The following is a 23,594-nucleotide window of genomic DNA, read 5'->3' on the forward strand; positions in this document are numbered from 1 at the left end:
GAAAAACATTCCAAAAAGATGTAGATTTAGATGCCAAAATGTATTTAAAACTAATCTATTGAAATCACGGGTTCTTCTCCAAGTATGACTAAGTTTGGAGAGTCAGACAGTTCAGAATTAACCTTGTATTTCAATATTGCTTTAGGCTTGTTTTGGCTTGTGTAATACTCCTTGGGTTCAGGATTGGCTAGACTTTCAAAATAGTTTGTACTAACAAAAACAACTTTCTGGATTTCTTCTTCTTCTTCTTTTTTTTTTTCCTTTAGTGTTTAATTCTCTTTTTGGCTTTTATTTATCAGAATTCATTTCTTGCCAGGCAAATGTAATTGGCTTTCTTTCTTCTCCAACCTTTCTCTCTCTCTCTCCTTTTCCTCTCTCTTTCTCTCTCACACACAGAGACCCTAATGACCTCTTCTCTGACAGCCATTTTCTTAGAACAAGCTGTGGAATTTTCCACTGTATTTAGAGCTGAATAAGTGGTCTCTGGAAAGCAAATGCATCAAAGCAAATTCTGCATTCAAACTGCAGCATGGTCAAAGGGTAGCAGCTTAGCAAGCACTTTCAGAAAAAGAATTGTAAATGGATACAATCGACAGACAAAAGATTGGTTTCAGCATTATGATAAGTTTCCAGGTGTAGGTTGCAAATTCCAGACCGCAACTACTTAACAGCAAAAAATTAGAGGTAGGTTGACAGGATTTTTGTAGTCCATATCTATTAAATCTATGCTTCTTCTTTTATCTTTTTTTTTTTGAGTCCGTATTGACTCTTGATGACTGCCTAGACTGGTCCCTACAGTTTTCTTGGCAAGGTTTTTTTTGGGAAGTGGTTTTCCATTGCCTCCTTTTTAGGGCTGAGAACCACTGACTGGCTCAAAGACATTTAACTTCATGCTTAAGGCAGTATTAAGAGATCATGGCCTCAGAGTAGCATGATGCTTTGACCACTACACCAAACTGGCTCTATGGCAGTGATAGTGAACCTATGGCATGCATGGCGGAAGTGGCATACGGAGCCATCTCTCCGGGCATGCCAGCCATCATCTGTTGCAATTCCAGCTTCCGGCATGCATATGTGTGCTGGCCAGCTCGTCTTCGCATGCACATTTGCACAAAAAAACGGAAGTCTAAATGACATGCGCGCCGGAAACCAGTACTTCAGCTTTCTGGTGCACACATGCATGCCAGGAAACTGCTCTTCTGTTTCCGTTGCTCCTGCATGTGTGCGCCAGGGAGCTGCTCTTCCAGTTTCCGGTGCTCCCACACACACGTGCATGCGCTCCCGTTTTGGCACTCGATGCTGAAAACGTTCATCAACACTGCTCTACGTAATACGTTGTTGTACCTGCTCTACGTAATACGTTGTTGTACCCAGCTCTGATGTTCTTCTCAATTTTCAGGATAGCTGCCTATATTTACCAAAATAGTAAGTTTCAGCATTCAATGTATTTAATAGTAAATAATAATTGACAGCCTTTACATCTCTCTAGAGCAGGGGTTTTAAACTCAAGGCTTGTGGGCCAGATATGGCCCATGGGGTACTTAAATCTGGCCCACGGGACCACCCTGGAAACAGCAGAGGACGTCTGTCAGTGAAAACGGAGCTTGGTAGAGCCTCATGCAGCCCTCCCGGGCTCCATTTTTGACCATGACGGCCTCCAGCCCTCTGCCAGCAAAAATGGAGCTCTGTTTTCACTGGCAGAGGGATTCAGGAAGCCGTCCTTTCCAAAGACGAAAATGAAGGAAGGAAGGAAGGTTATGAGAGGAAGGCTCTGAGGGAGGTCTTGCCTTAGCATTTGGCCACCACAGGTGTCCCTGACACGACTGACGTTGAGTTAGCCATTCCCACCCCAACCACAGCCCCCCTGGCCCCTCGACGTCAAACACAACCCTGATGCAGCCCTCAATGAAATCGAGTTTGACACCCCTACTCTAGAGGATTTAATTATTGATTTAAAAGGTATTAAGTATTGGAAGCTGGGGAATTTTGATAGTATTTGTTAGATAGCTGTTTATGTAATTTATGTAATTTCATATTCTAACTCAAAAGTCAACATTATTTGAGATTAATCTTTTGAGCATAGTTTTCTACCTCAGTGGTCCTTGTGTTTTCTGGCTTGGTGGCCCAGCTGGAGGGGGGAGGGGACAGTTCCTTGTGAATGGTAGGTGGGCACGTGTGAACATGTGCAGCTCCCTTTGTGGGAGCCCTGGGAGCATGCACCTGTTGCTCATGTGAAGGGAGCTTTGCATACGAGTTCAATATGACTGCTGCTCACACAAGAGGAGCTTCATGCACGAGGGCAAGCAGCCACTGCTCGTGCAAGGGGAGATTCACGCATGCGCATGCGCTGAGCCACCGCCTGTGTGACCCGGTTCCGAACAGGCCATGGCCTGGTAGTGGGCTACAGCCTAGGGGTTGGGGACCCCTGTTCTACTTCATTTATTGTCTTGAATGGTGACGCATAACGTTAAACCCTCCAGCCAAGTTCTGGTATTAGCAGCACAAACTGATATGTATAATAGGTTTAACCTAAAAAATTACTGCTTCATTTCTGTTTTACAGTTAATTCATATTCATACGTTTACAACCAAACATCTGTTTTCAGCATCAGCTTCTAAGGTTTGGAAGGAGATCTGTGTTCATGATGCTTGATGGTTTTTGGGAACAGTAATCATGAAACTTCACACCAGAACTCTAGAGGTGGTGAATGAATGCCTTGCTCCTCACTAGAGTCTATTTTTTTTCAGTATAGACATGGCAATGAATTCTATATTCAGCAAGGAGGGATTATTAGTGGCAACTGAGCTCTGATCCTTTGGTATATATAAAGTCAAAGATATATTTGCAGAACTTTTTTTCCTAACTTTTAAAAAGGAAGATAAGAACATAAGCAAAACTCCTCCCACCCATTTGTTTGAGTCTTTTTGTCTGGATTGGTCACTCTAATTTAGGCATGTCAAACTCGATTTCATTGAGAGCTGCATCAGGATTGTGTTTGACCTGGGAGGGGGCAAGGGGTATGGCCAGCTCGATGTCACTTCTGCCAGGGGCACCTGTGGTGGCCCGAGTGTTCTACCAGTGAAAACAGGCTCCCGAGCTCCTTTTTCAGCTGCAATGGCCTCCTACAACCCTTTGCCAGTGAAAATGGAGCTCAGTAGAGCCTCATAAAGCACTCCCCCGTTCTGTTTTCATTGGCACAGGCACTGCGGGCCGGTCCCTTGCTGTTTCAAGGGTGGCCCCGCAGGCCAGATCTAAGCACCTCACAGGCTGCATCCTAACCCTCGGCCTTGAGTTTGATATCCCTGCTCTAATTCATAAAGAATTTGGGTTTTGGCAAATTCTATAAATGTACAGAGATGTATAATTATATCCTTTACATCCTCTCTTGGTCCTTGGATGTCCATAGCTTTTGAACATTTATGAAATTAGATAAGTCCAGCACAAGAGCACAGGTGGATCTGAAACAACCTAACAATTCCACAACTTAAATAAATGAAATATCTATTAATACATTAGATTCCCAGTTGCCACATTCAAATTACATTTCAATGGCAAATTCTGAATGGGGTCTGAGGGGGAGATTTGGTGTGAGTGGATGAGAGGAGGCTCCTGGGAGAGGTTTGGAGTGAGTGGATGAGATGCATTTGTTTAATTTTTATAACTAAGGCCATGTAGGCTTCAGGGTAGTTTTGGTACCTTCACCAACAACCTAAACCGAGATCACAACAGGAAGGGTCATTCATATTGCACAGCAAAAAACACAATTAAGTTAGACAAAAGTCCAGCTGCTACTTCCTGCCTTATATCTATTGCCATTAGGCTGTTGTCAGGTTGGCCTTCATGGTCTGTAGCATTGAAAGGCTGAGTGAAACCAGAAGATTTGTGAAACTGGCAACCTTCATTTTCCTCACAGACTCCATTCCACACTATACAAATGTTTGCTTAACATACGTTTTGTTTCTAAGTTGGGGAGGAAAATCTACACAGTGCTAACATCCACTCATAAGTCTTCAAAGTTTGCCTAATACTTCTATGCACAGTTGTAAAATGTTGCTAGAAAAAGAGATCAGCTATAAGATTTTTTGACTAGTAATGCTAGAAACTTTCTCTCTCTCCAGCAGATCCCCCAGTGATTTTCTCATGACCTTTAGAAGGCAGGGAAAATTTCCAGCCAAAAAGCAGCTAAGATGTCTCTGTAGGACTTCAAATATCCAGGCTGTGCCTGGCTCCTGATCAACATACCCAATCAAGGAAAACAATCCTAATTTGGACCCTGATAGTTGCCTTGTGTGCATTTAGAGTAATGCCAGATTTGTTAGAAGTGGAAAAGTGTTATTGCCATTTTACAGATGGACATTTGCCCATTTCTTAGTTGAATTGTTGTTGTTTTTTACCCATCTGGGACTGAGAATAGCAGCACAATGACATGAAATTTATTAGCCATCCCAGGCCTGCTCTTCTGTGTGTTTGTTTTCAAGTCACCCAACTCCCTTCCAAGAAATAAATGAGAAAGCATAACACATTTTACAGGCTTTGAAGCTACAGAGGGAAAGGGACAGAATAAAATACTACTAATTTCCTTACATCCAGGAACATCCAGCATCGCCTAGAGACATCCAAACATGTTGTAATGCCAAAATAACATGGATGAGGAGATGATTTCTATTACTTCAGTGAAGGATGGTGGGGCTGTGAACACCATAGAAATCAATAGTAAAGAAATGGTCTAGCATGCTTATGCTTATTATAGCTGAGGCTATAACAGCCAGCTTTGCTGGGAAATTCTGGGAGTTAAAGTCCACAGGTCTTAAAGTTGCCAAGATTGGAGACCCCTGGCTTAAGCTATTGATTTAAGTCTCTATTACTCTTAGGATAGCAATGAGATGAAGGTAACATAATGGGAACCTAGCAGGAAAAAAAGATATTGCCAAAGCACGTTTACCAGTGGTGGGTTTCCATTTTTTTTTACTACCGGTGCACAGAAGGGTACAGGCAGGTGGGCAGAGTCTCCCACTACTAGTTTGCCCGATCTGGGCTGAACAGGCAGAAACCCACCTTCATCCCAAATTATACATTTGGGGAGTTTTGTGTCATTCAGAATCAGATGATAGAAGCACCTGAAAGCCAAATAAATCAAATAAAAGATAAGTAAACGCCACACTTTCTACTTATTATAAATCCTGGAATTGAATGTATGTAATCAACTGAAAATACGAATTAATAGCACAGCCAAGGAAGCAGATATTTGCCATATCAAGAAACAACCGTAGGGATAATTACTATGGACAGGAAATGAATCAGAGCCTTTGTGTTCTCCATCTATTGTGCAGCCAGGGAGATGACTCTCTTTTTAGCTAGGGAGCTTGAGCACAGACAAACTCTAGGTCACTGTCACACCACAGCCCTGGGCAGTGCAAAGCCATGCTGATCCCACTTACATTTGCACATTCCAGAGAAGGAACAACCTTCTTCGTTCTTCTCACAGCTCTGCGGAATTTTGCATTTCTTCAAGTGTGTTCCTTGCAGCTGCTCTGCGCTCCTTAAAAAAGCAGCAAGGAAAGAACAGTCAAGGTGGATCACTCACCTTCAGTCCCATCAAAATGCAATGGAGGGTTACAGAATTTTTTTTTAATGGACAAAATTAAAAGCATTAAAAAAAGAAACCAATATCTTATGAAACACAGTCTCAGTACACACAAATCCAGACTAACTCCCCCCTTCTAGAGTTTTCAGAATTATACAAATGTGTACCGGGGGGTCTATGACCTACAAGCATTCATTTAGCAACCACTGAAAGTTACAATGGCGCTGGAAAAAAGTGACTTATGGCCAATCCTCACACTTGTCATATTAGCCCCCCCCCCCGAGTCACATGATCAGAATTTAGGCACTTGGCAATCAGCATGTATTTAGGACGGTACATGGGATGTTGGTTGGGCTGCTTGCTTGTGAATAGTTATTTTTAAAATAAATAAAAAGCTAACACCACTGAAGAAAGCGGAGGAGACCCCAGGTTGAACTGTGGCTTTGCCACCTACCCTGTCCCTCCCTGTTCTGTTGTTGTTGAAAAATTATCTTTCCGTACCAGTGGTGGGTCGCAGGCAGTATGCCCCGGTACGGGAGTAACAGAGCCTGCCTGAAGCACCGAATAGCATTCCGGTCTGGTCTCTGGAAGGGCCCCCCACCCCCCGCCTCTCCACCCCCCGAGCTCCTTATCTGTCTTTTAAGGTTTCTGCATTTCTGCGCACGCACAGAGCACATACAGCGCCTGCGCGATGCTCTGCTGAGCAGCTGGAGCATCGCAGAGGCGGTAAGACACATGTGGATGTTGCGCAGGTGTGCGTGCATGCACTGCGTGCATCCATGTGGACGCTGCCAGGCCCGTTCCATCCGTACCGTTTGGAACGGGATCCGCAACCCACCACTGTTCCGTACTTACTTGCACAATGGGTGTGTATCAGTGGTGGGATTCAAATGATTTTACTACCGGTTCTGTGGGTGTGGCTTGGTGGGCATGTTGTGTCTTGTGGGCGTGGCAAGGGAAGGATACTGCAAAATCTCCATTTCCTCCCGATCAGCTTGGACTCGGGAGGCAGAGAATAGATGGGGGCGGGGCCAGTCAGAGGTGGTATTTACCAGTTCTCCGAACTACTCAAAATTTCCACTACTGGTTCTCCAGAACTGGTCAGAACCTGCTGAATACCACTTCTGGTCTGTATGTGTATTGTCTTGAATTTGCTCTGTGCCTAAAGGGTAATGGAATCATGACCTGTCATACTGAATTCACTCACTGGCTGTCACATATAAGCAACTTGTCACCAGCAGAATTGCCAATGGGGATGTTTCCAGGAACACAATGGATTTTGATACCATTCTGATAATTTCTGCCAGTAGGTGTTTTCCTTTTTATCTTTGATTCCTTTTAATTACTTCATTACAGTGTTTTCATTTAAATGCAGATTTAATGGGTGTTTACAAAACTTCTGTTATTTGCATCTGTATTGCAGATCCTTTCAGAGACTGATCTTTGAGATATTCTAAAAATAAGCTGCCAGATGTAGTCCTAACCACAGTGGAAGTGTTTCCTATTAGTTTTATGCACAGCTTGTAGCATAAATGTTCAGAAACAATCCCCCCCCCCCGGGAAGTCTATTTAAATAAAGGATATAATAATGAAGCAACCTCCCTAACAGGAAATAACCAAATAATAAAACTTTGCTCTAACATGCATAAATGTCAGATTCAGCAGAAAACTACCACTTCCTCGTGATTCCCCTCACTTCCTCTTGTTGATAGCGAGAAGCAGCAATGTAATGTAATTGCTGTATGATGTGGTAAACTGAATTAGATTCAGGAGTTGGATAATTTCTCTGTGTTTGTCTCTCTAATCTCCCAACTCCTGAAACTATACACATAGTTCTCGATTTATGACTATTTGTTTAGTTATCGTTCAAGATTACCGTACAACATCACTGAATGGGACTTATGACTGTTTCCACTTACAACTGTTGCAGCATCTCCATGATACTCCATAATCAAAATTCAGGCACTTAGCAACTGACTCATATTTATGACAGTTGCAGTGTCCCAGGGTGATGTGATCACCTATTATGCCCTTCTGGCAAGCAAAGTCAATGAGGAAACCGGACTCACTTAATAACAGAGTTACTAACTTAAGAACTGCAGTGATTCACTTAACAACTGCGGCAAGGAAGGTTGTGAAACAGGGCAAAACTCACCAACTGTCTTGCTTAGCAGCAGTTGTGGTCACAAGTCGAGGTCTACCTGTATTGGAACTCAGTTTAATAAAATTAATAACTTATTAAAGTTGTATGCCATCCGACACTCAATGACTCTGGATACCTTACAACAATCAAAGAAATTACAATAACATTAATAAACCACTTGTTAGATAATATATAAAAATAAAATATATATCAAATATTTAATGTTAGTATGATAAATGGCATAATGACCAAATTGTTCTCAGCCGTCATTCTGTCAAAAGCTAATGCTAATAATATCATCTGCTCTTTGACAGATTAGAGCAGATTGATTTATATTTCAGCAGCTAGTGATTCATTTCACTTTGTATCAGCAATTTGTGTTAGCAGCAGTTTTTGCTAATCACTTGGGACCAGACCTTTTCTACTGTGATTTCAAAGGATATAACACTTTCAAACCAAATAAATATATGTAGGAGAAAAGAATTCCATTGCAGCCATCAGGCTTCCTGGGAGGAAGAATGGCACAACAATAACTAAGAACTGGGAGGCGAATCGGTTGCATATATAAAAAGGAAAGTCTTTTTTAACTTGAATGTGACTCCTAGGGATTTTCATGGATACACCCATGAATAATTTCCAGTTAGGTTTGCCCCACCACAATCCAAGGCAATTCCTGTATCCTTTTCAGATCAAAGCAAACACACACGCCTCTCAGTACAGCTATCAAAAATGTAGCTTGATGTTTATTTATCAAATGTCAGCAAATATCAAAGACAGTTAATGGGACAAAAGACAGGCAAAATCAGAGAGGGGAGGATTAAAAACAAGGGAACTTAATAACAACAATTTACAATCTTATTTTCCAGTACAAATGGAAACAATATTATAGATAATTAGCATGGATAATAGACTTCGGCTATTTTGTTTTCAATCTTTTATGTATCTAACAGTTGCAGAATAAAGAAGGAAAGCATGAGATCAGTTGACCCATCTTCTATTCTGTATCATGAAAGAAACAATTTAGTGCATGAGGTACCTAACATGGAAGTAGTTGGTCATTATCTTGTCATATTAGCCTACAATCCTGGATTTCCTAGATACAATCCTCTATCCATAGACTAACCAGAGCCAACCTTCTTAGCTTTCTGGATTAGCCAAAGTTGTATAGATGTTCCACCTGCTGAGACTGGTAGGTTTATGTGTAAAGGGGAAAAGGATATATAAGGATACACACACACACACACACACACACACACACACACACACGTAAGATAGCACTTCTGTAGATTGATCTGTGGTATTAATATAAGTAAATGTCACCCTTGATTTTAACCAAAAAGTTGAAAAGTTGAAGTAGGCAGATATTTTGCAGGGCTCTTGCAATTTGGATGTAGATTTCCTGTTCAAAATGCATCACATCTTCCTCTTTCAAATCTCTGTTCATTTTTTAAAAAAAGGCATTTGGGAAAGAGCAGTGCTTGACACTTCTGCCTTATAGTTAAATTTATACAGCTTTTCTCCATAGGGACATTGCTGAATTAGAGCTGGAAGCCCAAGAGGCTTGTAAATGTGATTTGAGTCACAAAAGTATGTGAACTGCCAAACATCTGCATTCCCAGGAGATGTCAAGGGAATGGCCAAACCAGTGACAAAGCAACAAAAATGTTTTCTTCTTGGGTTAAAGACACTACAGCTGTTGAGGAAACCTCTCCGCTTCCCACCAGAAATGTAGAATTATTTTTAGAAATGCCTTGCTTGGGTTCTACTTTGATCTGACCTTCTGTTTTAAAACAGCTTCTGTGCAATGATGAATAGATACAACAGTTTTCTGAGATGCAATCAGGGGTGGGCTTCAAAAATTTTAGCAAGGGATTCTCTGTCCAGTTGCTGGTGGGTGTGGCCATGGTGGGCATAGCCTAGTCAGCCTCTTGCACCACAGTGGGGAGGGGGCATTTTTTGCTCTCCCCGGGCTCTGGAGAGTTTCTTTGAGCCTCCTGGAGGGCGAAAACAGCCTCCCCAGACTCCGGAGGCCCTCTGGGGCCTGTTTCAAGCCTTCCCAAGCCTCCAGTAGGTCCATTTTTTGCCCTCCACGAGCTCCACATGATCCTTGTACTTACCTGCATCCAAAATGGGCTGCATGGGGACTCCTGGGAGGGATGGGGCCAGATGGGCAGGGCCAGCCAGGAATGGGATTTGGGGGTTTGCCGAACTGCACAGAATCTTAGCTAGAGGTTCTCCCGAACCTTTGCAAACCCCCCAGCAGCCCAGCCCTGGATGCAGTGAACAAATTGCTTTGGTATTGGGAGTGGGGAGGTAGGAAAGGACTCTTTGGTTTCTATGAGCAATTCTGGGGACTGTGGAAAACAGCTAAAAGGAGCAGGCGAAGTGTTTTTATTGGGGCTTCATCAAAGTGCTTTTTGGGGCCATGCTTGCACTGAGCTCACATTTCCACTGAAATAAAGCAATTGGAGCCAGCCAAATGTTCCATTGGAGCACTTTGCTCTCTATCTTCATCAACTTCAGCTCTACCTTACCAGAAGTGGTTTTGTGGAGGCGTTTGAAAAAGTAGGTTTCACTGAAACAACAAAACCCTTCACATTCTTCACACAACACATTTTACCTATGAAGTTCCAGTAATAGAAGCTTGTAGGCATAATTTTCTGGGAAATATGAACAGAAGAATATGTTCAATTTCCACACTAAGCTTGGCTCCTGGTGAGTCATGAACAAATCCAGCTTTTTCTAAGAAACAACATGGACTTGTTTTGGCACTGCTTTCTTCTGTGATTCCCCACCTCCCACCCTGAATCTTGATCCAGTATAAGTATAGAGGTTTTCTGGTGGTTATTCATACAGATGTGCCTCTACAGGCATCTTCTTGGCCACAATGGCAACAAAATATTTGATAAAATGGTCCTGTATTCTAATACAGTGGTCTTTTAAAAAAAACTTTCTTAGGTACATGTTCATTGCTTTTCCACAAGTTACCATTCTTTTTTTAGTTATATTTTTTGGGTTTCATTTCAGGTTATATCATTGCTGCCTACCATTTTCTCCACATTGATGAAAACAAAAAAAGACGTAAGAGAAAAGGTCAGCTCTTTGTTAAATATATGCATGGATACTACACTTCACTTTAAATGTTGCTGATATTTGTTGCCTCTGCTGGACAATAATTTAATAAGAAGAACTCTTAAAAAGATTGAAGAATTGCCTGTTAATTTATTTTTCAAAAACTACTTTTTTTTCTACTTGAAAGTTTTTCCTCTGAAAAATATAATTGCCACCCTGGCTAATCCTAAATCAGAATGGCTCTATGCCTTAAGCAAGTTTTTAACAAAGACAAAACATTTCGCCCTCGTAAGAAATTTGAGCCGGGCACACAGCGGTTTGAGCTGTACAAGAAAGCCCAGGCTTCCCTCAAATCAGGACTAGACTTAAAGACAGTGGTCCAGTTGCCCCCAGGGGAGAACATCAATGACTGGATTGCAGTGCACCTCGTGGACTTCTTCAACAGGATAAATCTCATTTATGGGACCATATCTGAGTTTTGCACCGAGAAGAGCTGCCCCATTATGTCTGGTGGTCTGAAGTATGAATACCGATGGCAGGATGATTATCGATTCAAGAGACCTACCAAGCTTTCAGCACCCCATTACATGTGCATGCTGATGGACTGGATTGAGACACTAATTAATAATGAAAACATCTTTCCTACTAGAATAGGTAAGTAAACTTTGATTGCTCCCTGGGAAGTTGATTCTTCTAGATCAAACTGTCAGGGCTCCAAGTAACACCCCTAACAAAAGAAGACTCCGAGGCTTGAGCTTCCTCAAAGTTCCATTTTATTAGAGATGTCATATTGGCACATCTGGTAAAACCCAAAGTTTCCATGTTTTCCTCACCCAAATGAAAGTTCAAGTCCCTGCCCAGCACCCACAAGTCCATCACATGGTCCAGTCAGGCACCGTCCCAATTGGAGATGCCTCCCAGTCACACTACTCCAGATGCAGGGCAAGCTGTCCTTGAGTCTCTGAGAAAGGAATGTTATTTAGACTATATATCTCCCATATTCCATATAATCCCTCCCTCCCATTTTCCCACAGCAGAAAATGTGGCAGGCCTGAAGATCCAACATAAAAGGTGGCTTCCAGGCCTGACACAAACTCTTTCTCCTTGTAGCGTACAACATTGTTTATTTTGGCTTCAGTGGTTCTTCAAGTTCTTTTAACAGTACTTTGAAGTGAGTATCCCTTTTACTCACTTCAGGGGCAAAACTGGAAAAGAACTTGGCATCAATTTCTGGGAGAGGTGCAGAGTTCCTTTCCCCATGCTGGTCCTTCCATAAAGCATGATCATTCATCAACAATACCAAAACTGAACTGACTCAATCACAGATCTTCACCTTTTGGTACTTCATTTGTCTTGCTTCCTATTTAAATTCCTTGTTAAAATAGCCAGCCAATCACTGTCAGGGGATACCTCAGAGGATCATTCCAACAGGTTTTGATTTGTAGCAATGTGCACTCCCCCCCTCCAAGGAGGACACATTAACACAAGCCTCATGCCTCTCATAATTGTCAGAAGATTCACTACTCTTCCTTGAGGGATCTGGATGGGCCAGGTACCACAGAAGATGAATGTTTTTAATGCTGTCAGGTGGCTTAATCAACTGTCCTTCACTAAAGAAACAGAAGTACTTGAAACACTGAACTAAATGACATGTAATATCTTCTCCCAAAGACCTTTCATGAGTACCTCAGAGAAAGCTATTCTAGGGGGGTTGCGACCCTCCGCCTTTGACTCCACCATCACCCCAGGAGAAACAGGAAGAGACAGGCATCTCATTTTGTTGCCCTTGACTGGAAAAAACCTCATAGGACGAGGCATAGAGAAAGGGAGAGAAGCAGCTTCAATACAATACAATATAATACAATACAATAGCAGAGTTGGAAGGGACCTTGGAGGTCTTCTAGTCCAACCCCCGGCCTAGGCAGGAAACCCTATACGGTTCCAGACAAATGGCTATCCAACATCTTCTTAAAGACTTCCAGTGTTGGGGCATTCACAACTTCTGGAGGCAACATGTTCCACTGATTAATTGTTCTAACTGTCAGGAAGTTTCTCCTCAGTTCTAAGTTGCTTCTCTCCTTGATTAGTTTCCACCCATTGCTTCTTGTTCTACCCTCAAGTGCCTTGGAGAATAGTTTGACTCCCTCTTCTTTGTGGCAACCCCTGAGATATTGGAACACTGCTATCATGTCTCCCCTAGTCCTTCTTTCTCTTAAGCTAGACATACCTAGTTCCTGCAACCGTTCTTCATATGTTTTAGTCTCCAGTCCCCTAATCATCTTTGTTGCTCTTCTCCGCATACTTTCTAGAGTCTCCACATCTTTTCTACATCTTTTCTACATCTTTTCTACAGGTTCAGTCTCTATCCTTCTCCTCCGCAGAGAAGGATCCCTCTCCTAACCCTCTTGCATGGAGCAAAGAGGATCTCCTTTGCAGGTGGAAGAGGCAACTGAACAAATGGGAGAGAAACATACAATTCTCCCCTTAAACCAGAGCTCTTTTTATATCCAGAAAAGAGAAAATTGCCCTAGCTTAGATGGAGAAGACTGTAGCCAGTCTCTAAGTCCACCTGATTGCTTCACGGCTACTCCCCCCACCCCAAAAAAAATCTGATTCAATTTTTTTTAATGTGAATAATTAGCCACCCCTCTCACAGGAACGGGTGGGATGCAGTGGCTCAGTGGCTAAGACATTGAGCTTGTTGATCAGAGAGGTTAGCAGTTCGGCGGTTTGAATCCCTAGTGCTATGTAACAGAGTGAGCTCCCCTTACTTGTCCCAGCTTCTGCCAACCTAGCAGTTTGAAAGCATGTAAAAATGGAAGTAGAAAAATAGGAACCACCTTTGGTGGAAAGGTAACAGCATTCTGTGCATCTTTGGCATTCAGTCATGCCGGCCACATGACCACGGAGATGTTTTTGGACAGCACTGGCTCTTCGGCTTTGAAATGAAGATGAGCACTGCCCCCTAGAGCCGGGAACGACTAGCACATATGTACAGGGGAACCTTTACCTTTATCTTTGGGAGAGGGGGCAGTTTAGAAATCTAAAGAAATAATAATAATAATAATAATAATAATAATAATAATAATAATAATAATAATAATAATAATAATAATAATAATCTCACAGGAATGAGTATGTGGAATTGTTGGTATACCGTATAAAAGGACCTCTTCAATAATCAATAATCAATAATCAATAATTTTATTTGATTAGCCGCAACCCTCTCCCGAAGGACTCGGGGCGGCGTACAATCAAAACGGATAAAAATACACATAAGACAAACATATATACAAAAAGAACAGGGACATATACATATGTGCATGGAGGAGAGTTGACTTATAAGTGAAGGACAATTAAAAACACAATTAAAAAACACAATTAAAAACACAATTTAAAATCCCCTTAAATAAAATTACTAAATTAAAAAACCCATCAGGAGCGTTACGAAGTTATGGTTGAGCCAGGCCAGCTATTTGGAAAAGGTGGGTCTTGAGCTTAACACGGAAGGAGCGGAGGTCAGTAGTGGTCCTAATATCCGGGGGGAGGTCATTCCACAGGGCTGGGCCCGCCACAGAGAAGGCTCTGCTCCTAGGTGCCGCCCCATGGCACTGTCTGGTGGACGGCACCTGGAGAAGTCCCTCTCTGTGCGAGCGGATGGGTCGTAGGGATGTATGGGGCAGAATACGATCCCGCAGGTAACTAGGTCCTGAGCCATGGAGCGCTTTAAAGATCGTAATCAAGACCTTGAAACGCACTCGATAGACCACAGGAAGCCAGTGCAGCTCGCGCAGGAGAGGTGTCACATGGGAGTACTTAGTACTCCCCATAATCACCCGCGCGGCCGCATTCTGGACCAACTGCAGTCTCCGAGTGCATTTCAAGGGAAGCCCCATGTAGAGTTGGCTCATTCAATGCATTCAAGACCTTAGGATTTATTTTAATGAGCCAACTCACACAAATGTAACAGCTCTCTGCTGATTATTAAAGTAGCTACATCTTTTTTTTCTAGGCTTTCAGGCAATGTCCCTGTTTTAATGAGTTGAATCATTGCAGCAGTGTATCTTTAATATTACTTTTAATGCAACTCTTCTCAGGTTGGCACTAACTGTAGACAGCCAGTTCTGCTTCTCTTTTTTTTTAAATGCAAACAACAGTTTCACAAATCCAAAAGGAGTGAGTGAGGGATAAGTATTGAATTTTTCTTCTATTGTGTAGGAATACCATTTTGACACAGCATGTTCCTTCTTGTTTTCACAGCTGGTCAGTTTCATAAATGCTTACTTGTGTCATTTCTAGCTCTTTCCCTCCCATCTCCTTTCAAAATTAATACTGCATAAAACTTTGCAGCTGTTTTTGTGCCTTTCTCACCATACATTGGTTTAAGGACACAGATTGAGGCTCATTTATGGGAAGAGGCAAATAATACTTTATGTCTAGTGGGATTTTAAAATCCATGACAAAATACTATTGTTCTGAACAAATCGTTCTTCCCAGACTTAACAATATAATAGATGAAACTAAAGAAATCCAACTGACAGGTTTCTCTTGACTACATCAGAGAAATGTTATCTTGGAGAGACAAATTGCTTAACATTCTTTTATGTAATATACCTGTGCTTATTATTTCTTATTTATAATTCACTAGTTGATAACCTGGCATTGTCTGGGTATTTATTTATAGGGGGAAAATGTCCTGACTAAACATAATTTCTAATGTTGGATTTTTTCCCCTTACCAGAGGGATTCCCCTTGTGGAGTACTGTGAAGCCGTTACCATGGCAACACCATTGTGCTGTACAGTAGAAGCCATTTTAAGGCATAATAGGGATGTTAGGGGTGTCTTACCCCCACAATATTTGTTCCCAGAGAGTAAGTCATCTGTGTACCAAGTTTGGTTGAAATTGCTCAAGGCGTTCCAGAGTTATGCTGAAAGATACACAGAGCCATGTATGTATGTATGTATGTATGTATGTATGTATGTATGTATGTATTGTAAACATGTAAGGGGCAGAGTTTGCATTATGATATCAATATGGGCATTTAGTTCCTTACCCTATTCCTCCATCAATGTTCTTGGATACTGAGCAAGGTGGTGATGAGAATTAGAAATTCTACAAGACACCATTTTACCGTTGCCCTATATACTCATAGGATTGTAGTCAGACAGCAGTTTCTCTTTGATGACGATTTCCATTTATACAGGTGAAACTCAAAAACTTAGAATATCGTGCAAAAGTTCATTTATTTCAGTAATGCAACTTAAAAGGTGAAACTAATATATGAGATAGACTAATTACACGCAAAGCAAGATAGTTCAAGGTGTGATTTGTCATAATTGTGATGATTATGGCTTACAGCTCATGAAAACCCCAAATCCACAATCTCAGAAAATTAGAATAATGTGAAAAGGTGCAATATTCTAGGCTCAAAGTGTCCCACTCTAATCAGCTAATTAATCCATAACACCTGCAAAGGGTTCCTGGCCTTTAAATGGTCTCTCAGTCTAGTTCAGTAGGAATCACAATCATGGGAAAAACTGCTGACCTGACAGTTGTGCAGAAAACCATCACTGACACCCTCCATAAGGAGGGAAAGCCTCAAAAGATAATTGCAAAAGAAGTTGGATGTTCCCAAAGTGCTGAATCAAAACACATTAATAGAAAGTTATGTGGAAGGGGAAAGTGTGGAAGAAAAAGGTGCACAAGCAGCAGTGATGACCGCAGCCTGGAGAGGATTGTCAGGAAAAGGCCATTCAAAAGTGTTGGGGACTTTCACAAGGAGTGGACTGAGGCTGGAGTCAGTGCATCAAGAGCCACCACACACAGATGGATCCTGGACATGGGCTTCAAATGTCGTATTCCTCTTGAACAACAAGCAACGTCAGAAGCGTCTTACCTGGGCTAAAGAAAAACAGACCTGGTCTGTTGCTCAGTGGTCCAAAGTCCTCTTTTCTGATGAGAGCAACTCTTGCATCTCATTTGGAAACCAAGGACCCAGAGTATGGAGGAAAAATGGAGAGGCACACACTGCAAGATGCTTGAAATCCAGTGTGAAGTTTCCACAGTCTGTGTTGATTTGGGGAGCCATGTCATCTGCTGGTGTTGGTCCACTGTGCTTCATTAAGTCCAGGGTCAATGCAGCTGTCTACCAGGAGATTTTGGAGCACTTCATGCTTCCTTCTGCAAATGAGCTTTATGGGGATGCTGACTTCATTTTCCAGCAGGACTTGGCACCTGCCCACACTGCCAAAAGCACCAAAACCTGGTTCAATGACTGTGGGATTACTGTGCTTAATTGGCCAGCAAACTCAGCTTACCTGAACCCCATAGAGAATCTATGGGGCATTGCCAAGAGAAAGATGAAAGACATGAGATCGAACAATGCAGAAGAGCTGAAAGCTGCTATTGAAGCATCCTGGTCTTCCATAACACCTCAGCAGTGCCACAGGATGATAGCTTCCATGCATTGAGGCAGTAATTGCTGCAGAAGGGGCCCAAATCAAGTACTGAGTACATATGCATGCTTATACTTTTCAGAGGTCCGATATTGTTTTATGTACAATCCTTGTTTTATTGATTGCATGTAATATTCTAATTTTCTGAGATGGTGGATTTGGTGTTTTCATGAGCTGTAAGCCATAATCATCACAATTATGACAAATCACAGCTTGAACTATCTTGCTCTGCATGTAATGAATCTATCTCATATATTAGTTTCACCTTTTAAGTTACATTACTGCAGTAAATGAACTTTTGCATGATATTCTAATTTTTTGAGTTTCACCTGTATGTCTACTCATCCAATTATAATATTTGTTCACAGATATTCTTTGCAGACATTTCTAGTCTTTAAATTAAAAAACAAACCATTTGTACATGAAACAAAAAATGTCATATGATAGTCAACCCACTTAAAAATGATTGATCCTGATTCCAGATAGCAAGAATTGAATGTTGATGAATTTGACCTCCTTGGTCATAAAACTAGACTCAAAAATTATCTTTTTTTAGTATTGTTTCAGGTAGTGCTTAAGACAATAATGCAGCAAGCCTTTCTTTGATGTGTATTATTCTCTGTGAATATTCTGCCACTTAGTGAAGTTGGAGAGGGATTGTGGCAATCCATTTCCACATTCCAAAGATTGTAAGAACTTAAAAGCTCATGATTCTTACTGAAGAACAAAACAAAGCAAAATCGCAATAAAAATAGGTGAAGAATACTGTACATGAACTGCAATTCACTGTTAATATTGCAAGTAAAATTAGCTGTGGGAAAAGAAGTCCAGGAGAAAATTGTGAGTGATAAATCCAAGAAGGATTTGGCACATTTTTCATCATTATATTTTTGTTCTTCAGATCAAATTGCTACTCTTGGTTTTTAAAGATGAAACACATTTTAAAAAAGCACCAGGATAGGAGAGAATTGCCATTATTAGGCCTAATTTGTCCTTCAAGAACTTTGACAGCTAAAAACTGAGAAATAATGACCATTTTCCCATCAATGACAAAAGTGTCTTCATAGTATCATTCAGTCATTCTTGAAGTAATATAAAGCCACTCCTCATTACTGTTATTTTGAAACAACAATGGTGGCATGACTCTAAAAGTCACTAGCAGGAAAATGACTAATGCCAATGACATGGTATTGAGTTTCTGTAAAACTTCGTTCGGATGCCTGTGAATAGATATTGCAATTTCCTAAGATCCAGAAATAATATCATCATCAATTATGTTTTGTTTGTCATTGCCTTCTCAGCATTGTGTGATTAAATTGCTACTCACTTGAGGAACTGCTAGCTAGTAAGCTAGAAGCACTTCTGTTTAGAATGCATTGCAAACTCTGTGGCATTGGAGAAATATTGGACCGGGATTAGGGCTAAGCCACAGTTCTTAAAACTTTTCCAGTTTTTCATTTTTTTCAGTCATCATGGTACCATACAAAGCTTAGAGGAACGTTTAATGAGATCAGTAGCATAACATTCTCCTTTATATCTTTCTCAGTGAAAGCTGCTCAGAAAAGTATCTTAGCAAATACATGAGAAGATCATGAAAATAGAGGGTAACCAAATTGAGATTGGAGCTACTATGCAACACTTGTTTAATAGTTTTTCCTGGGCCACTAGCCTGAAACAGTTCAAAAGTTTAATGTGCTTTTCCTAGTTTCAATTGCAATATATTAGACGTTTCGTGTTTGTCTAAGCTGACCTTTATCGTAGTGTTACATGAAACAAACATTATCTTATCAGATCTCTACCATGCTTCCTGATTGGGAGAAGGTTGTGATCTCCTTCGGGCAATCAGAGAATGCTATTCTTGTTTGTGAATGTCCCAATGAAAGCTTAGTTTGTTGCTTTTACTATATACAGCAAAATTGCTTTTCAGATTTCCATGTATAACACAGTAGGAAAAATAATAGCTAAAAATAATTTTTCCTTTAATAAACTTGACTAACCATGCATGGTCATTTGGTTGCAGTTGGGGAAAAATTCAGAACTCAGCAGGATATTTATTTAATATTTTTCAGCTTACAAAGTGTTGCTTTATGTTTTTTAGTATTCTAATCTTAATAAATTATATAAAGGAGCTCAGAACTCTACCTATCCACCAGGATAACTTTCCAAAAATTCAATTGAATTGAATACTTTATTTGGACAATGTGATTGTGTAATTATACACACAAGGAATTTGTCACTGGTGCATAGGTTCTCAGTGTATATGCAAAGCAACAGAATAATAATAATTCATCATTATAATAATACCAATAAGAGGGGAAACTAAAGAAGAAGGATAAATAATACTACAGCCATATTACATGGATAAATACACATTGACATTAGGCAGAGTGATGGTCTGAGGGAAAAAATATTTCTGTGTTTAGTTGTTTTAGCATGTGGTGACCTACAGTCCCATCTCGAGAGGACTGGAATTGAAACAGTTTATATCCAGGATGTGAGGGGTCTGCAGATATCTTCTCAGCCCTCCTTCTGCCCCAAGCAATTGATACAGGTGTTCTGTGGACAGCAGGCTGGTTGAAGAACATGGGGCGAGTTTGGTATGGCAGGATAAGCCAGCAAGTGAAAGAAAGAGTTTGAAAACAGCCCACATCTGTCTTGAGGCTGTAGAGAAAAATACTGAATAAAAAAAAATCCTAATACATCCCTCTAGGTGAGGCAGTTTCGCAGTATTTGTGACTGCTCCATTCTAAGCATTCTCCATTTCTTTCATGCACATGACCTAAAGTTGAGCAGAGCATGCGCGTGCACACACACACACACACACACACACGCCAGTGTGCATATACAATACAATACAATACAATACAATACAATAGCAGAGTTGGAAGGGACCTTGGAGGTCTTCTAGTCCAACCCCTTGCCTACGCAGGAAACCCTATACCAGTGATGGCGAACCTATGGCACGCGTGCCACAGGTGGCACGCGGAGCCATTTGTCAGGGCACGTGAGGTGCTGCCCTGTCAGCTGGCCAGCGTGCATGCGGAGGGTCGTTTTGAGCACTCTGAAGGCATCAGGGAAGCCTCCGGAGGGTCCCTGAAGCCTTTGGAATGCTTAAAACGACCCTCCGAGCAAACCGGAAGTCACTTCCGAAGGCTTCAGAAAAGCCTCTGGATGGTCTCTGAAGCCTCCGGAGGGCCTCGGGGGGGGGGGGGGCAGGGAACTGTCAGGAAATTTCTCCTCAGGTCTAAGTTGCTTCTCTCCTTGATTAGTTTCCACCCATTGTTTCTTGTTCTACCCTCAGGTGCCTTGGAGAATAGTTTGACTCCCTCTTCTTTGTGGCAACCCCTGAGATATTGGAACGCTGCTATCATGTCTCCCCTAGACCTTCTCTCTACTAAACTAGACATACCCAGTTCCTGCAACTGTTCTTCATATGTTTTAGTCTCCAGTCCCCTAATCATCTTTGTTGCTCTTCTCTGCACTCTTTCTAGAGTCTCCGCATCTTTTTTACATCGTGGCGACCAGAACTGAATGCAGTATTCCAAGTGTGGCCTTACCAAGGCATTATAAAGTGGTATTAACACTTCACGTGATCTTGATTCTATCCCTCTGTTGATGCAGCCTAGAACTACATATATGCAGCCTAGAACTACATAACTAATATAATACAAAGATAGTACTGTACTTCTCTGCACAGAATACATATGAATTTTATGACCAGTGTTGGTAAACAGGTGGGAAGAATTCAGAGATGGTATTCTATTTTCTTTACTACCGGTTCGGTAGCGGGAGTGTGTCCCCCCCCCCCCCCGTGCGCTCGCTTTGCTCACACATGGCACATCTGGGCATGTGCAGAACCTTCTGCACATGTGCAGAAAGTCCTTGATGACATCAGGGTGGGTGGATGGAGCCTCGTGCCACCGCCATTATAGGTTTGCCTTAACCGGTGTGAACCGGTAGCATACCGCCTCTGGAAGAATTTCAGAAGCCACCCTAGTCTGTATACTTCCCTTACTTTGTTTCATCTTTTAGTTGTGAGAGTAGTGAGATAGAAAGCTGTGCAAGATGTATCTTTAATCATTGCATTAGGGAAGGGGTGTCCAAACTTGGGAACTTTAAGACTTGTGGACTTCAACTCCCAGAATTCCCCACAAATCTTAAAGTTCCCAAGCTTGGACACCCCTGCATTAGGGTTTTAAAAAGAGGGGCAAAGGGTTTTCATTAGAAGAGTTTCATCAATACGACGCAATGATTTTCACTTATCTTTTTTCTTCGGTTGCCTTGATGCCAAAATAACCCCAAGCCTCACTTACGGTAGCTATGAGGCGAGCTAATGGGAGCTCTCCTTTTAGGGTTCTGACCAGAGATGGTATTCAGCATGTTCTGACCGATTCTGGAAATTTTGAGTAGTTTGGAGAACCCTTAAATACCACCTCTGACTGGCCCTGCCCTCATCTATACTCTGCCTTCCGAGTCCCAGCTGATCAGGAAGAAATGGGGATTTTTCAGTATCCTTCCCCCAGGAGTGGAAAGGGAAGGGAGTTTTTCAAGTAGCCTTCCCCTTGCCATGCCCACCAAGCCACACCCACCAAGCCGTGCCACGCCCACCAAGCCACACACACACAGAACTTGTAGTAGAAAATTTTGAATCCCACCACTGGTTCTGGCAGCTGATCAGAAAGGGCAGAGGAGGAAAAGATTTTCCCTGTATTGCTTTCCTAAAGAATCCATTCCCATACTTGCTTTTAATTAAAAACCTGAACATTCATGCTTGAATTACACTGCCAAAATCTTAAAACACTCTATCTAAAACACACCACCATGTCAGTTTGATACGGCATAGAGTTAACTTTTGAATCCCATGGTCTCTTTGTCTCTGCTTCATTAGTTACTTTATTACTGTATGACAGCCTGTTTTTGCAAGCAGATACTTTACTATCAAACCAAAAGCTTGCTAGAACTTGTAAGTACCGGTATATGGTATATGTAGCTATCCTGCTTTTCTGTTTTTTTAAAAAAAAAGATATTTCTCAATTACAAACCCAGGAGTTGAGACATGTGAGGTAAAGTCTTTAGAAAGCTGCACAACTGCCCGGAATCGCAAAAATATTGGAAAAGAATCTGGAAGTGGGCACAAGAAATTACGGGGGAACAAATAAAGTATAAACCCCGAAACCTTTTTACTAGGAATAATTAAAGGGAACTACACAAAAAAATTAAATATCTACTAACACATATATTAACTATAGCTAGAATTGCCTTTGCCCAATGCTGGAAGCAAAATAATATACCGCCAGACGAATTAGTGATAAAAAAAAAACCTTGGAGTGCGCAGAGATGGACAAACTAACTCAAAAATTAAAGGACAAAGAAGAATCGGAATACTACGAAATTTGGAATAAGTGGTATGAATGGTTGGATAATAAGAAAAACAATTAAGCCGAAAACAATATACATAAATAAAGATAGAACTGTATATAAAAGTGGGTAAATATGTTAAATATCATAAAAATGTATAGATAAGATGACAGATTGTAATATATGGTAAAGAGAGGAAAACATACATAGATACGACGATGTACATTGTACAAACTGTTGATATAAAGATTGTAATATGTGATAAAAAGACAAAAACAATAACAAATTATTACAAAAAAAAAAAAAGCTGCACAAACCACAAGTTTTATAACCAAGGCAATGCAGAGCAGCATCTGAACAGGCTTTTTATGTAAGCTAAAATTTGCTGGAAGGCTACATAGTTTTGGCTTTTCCCAAGATAATACGTGGCTGAATTATTTGTGTTAGATCTGGGCAGCGAGAGGACAGACTGCGGACACGAAGTGACTTATTAGCTCTTTATTAATAGTAGTAGTGATCCAGCTTGCTCTGTGGTCGGAGGGTTCCCCTTTTATAGGGATCGGGTACGCCCCTCGACCAATCAGAACGATACCTGTTTCCCGCTGTAGCAGCGGACCAGAGGGGAGACTTGCCACGATATATGCTAATATCTAACACCCCTCCCCTCCTAGACGGAACGTTGCGGTAGGTAACATAGTCTTTTAGGTATGTTGGGTGTTGCCTTACTCGGGAGGAACGTCATGGTTCTGGTTGGTCAGAAATGGTTTCTGGGTCGGATGCTTTTCCCGTTCCACGTTCGGGAGGTTTCGTACCCTCGTTGCTAGGGCGTTCCGGAGTCTGCTCGGTTGCGTTGCCTGGGGTTTGCTCTGCTTCGTGCGTGCTTTCTTGTTCCGAGCTTGGTTCGCAGGTGTCGTAGTTTTCTATGATGGGGCTCTCGCGTGGCTGACTTTCTGTAGGCAGGAAAATCTCGTCTTCGTTTC

General features: G+C 41.5%; 1 protein-coding gene across 2 annotated transcripts in view; it reads left to right on the top strand.

Moving 5' to 3' along the window:
* Nucleotides 1–23,594, top strand: part of MOB3C (MOB kinase activator 3C) — a 49,655-nt gene that overhangs the window by 4,416 nt on the left and 21,645 nt on the right. For both annotated transcript variants that reach the window (XM_081946552.1, XM_081946551.1), the window contains one exon: nucleotides 10,755–11,453. In XM_081946552.1, coding sequence (XP_081802678.1) covers nucleotides 11,036–11,453 — 418 coding nt within the window. In that variant the 5' untranslated portion in view covers nucleotides 10,755–11,035. The remainder of the gene's footprint in view (nucleotides 1–10,754; nucleotides 11,454–23,594) is intronic.

The sequence above is a fragment of the Natrix helvetica genome (assembly GCF_964273705.1).
Source record: "Natrix helvetica genome assembly, chromosome: 3".
NCBI classification, from domain to species: Eukaryota; Metazoa; Chordata; class Lepidosauria; order Squamata; family Natricidae; genus Natrix; species Natrix helvetica.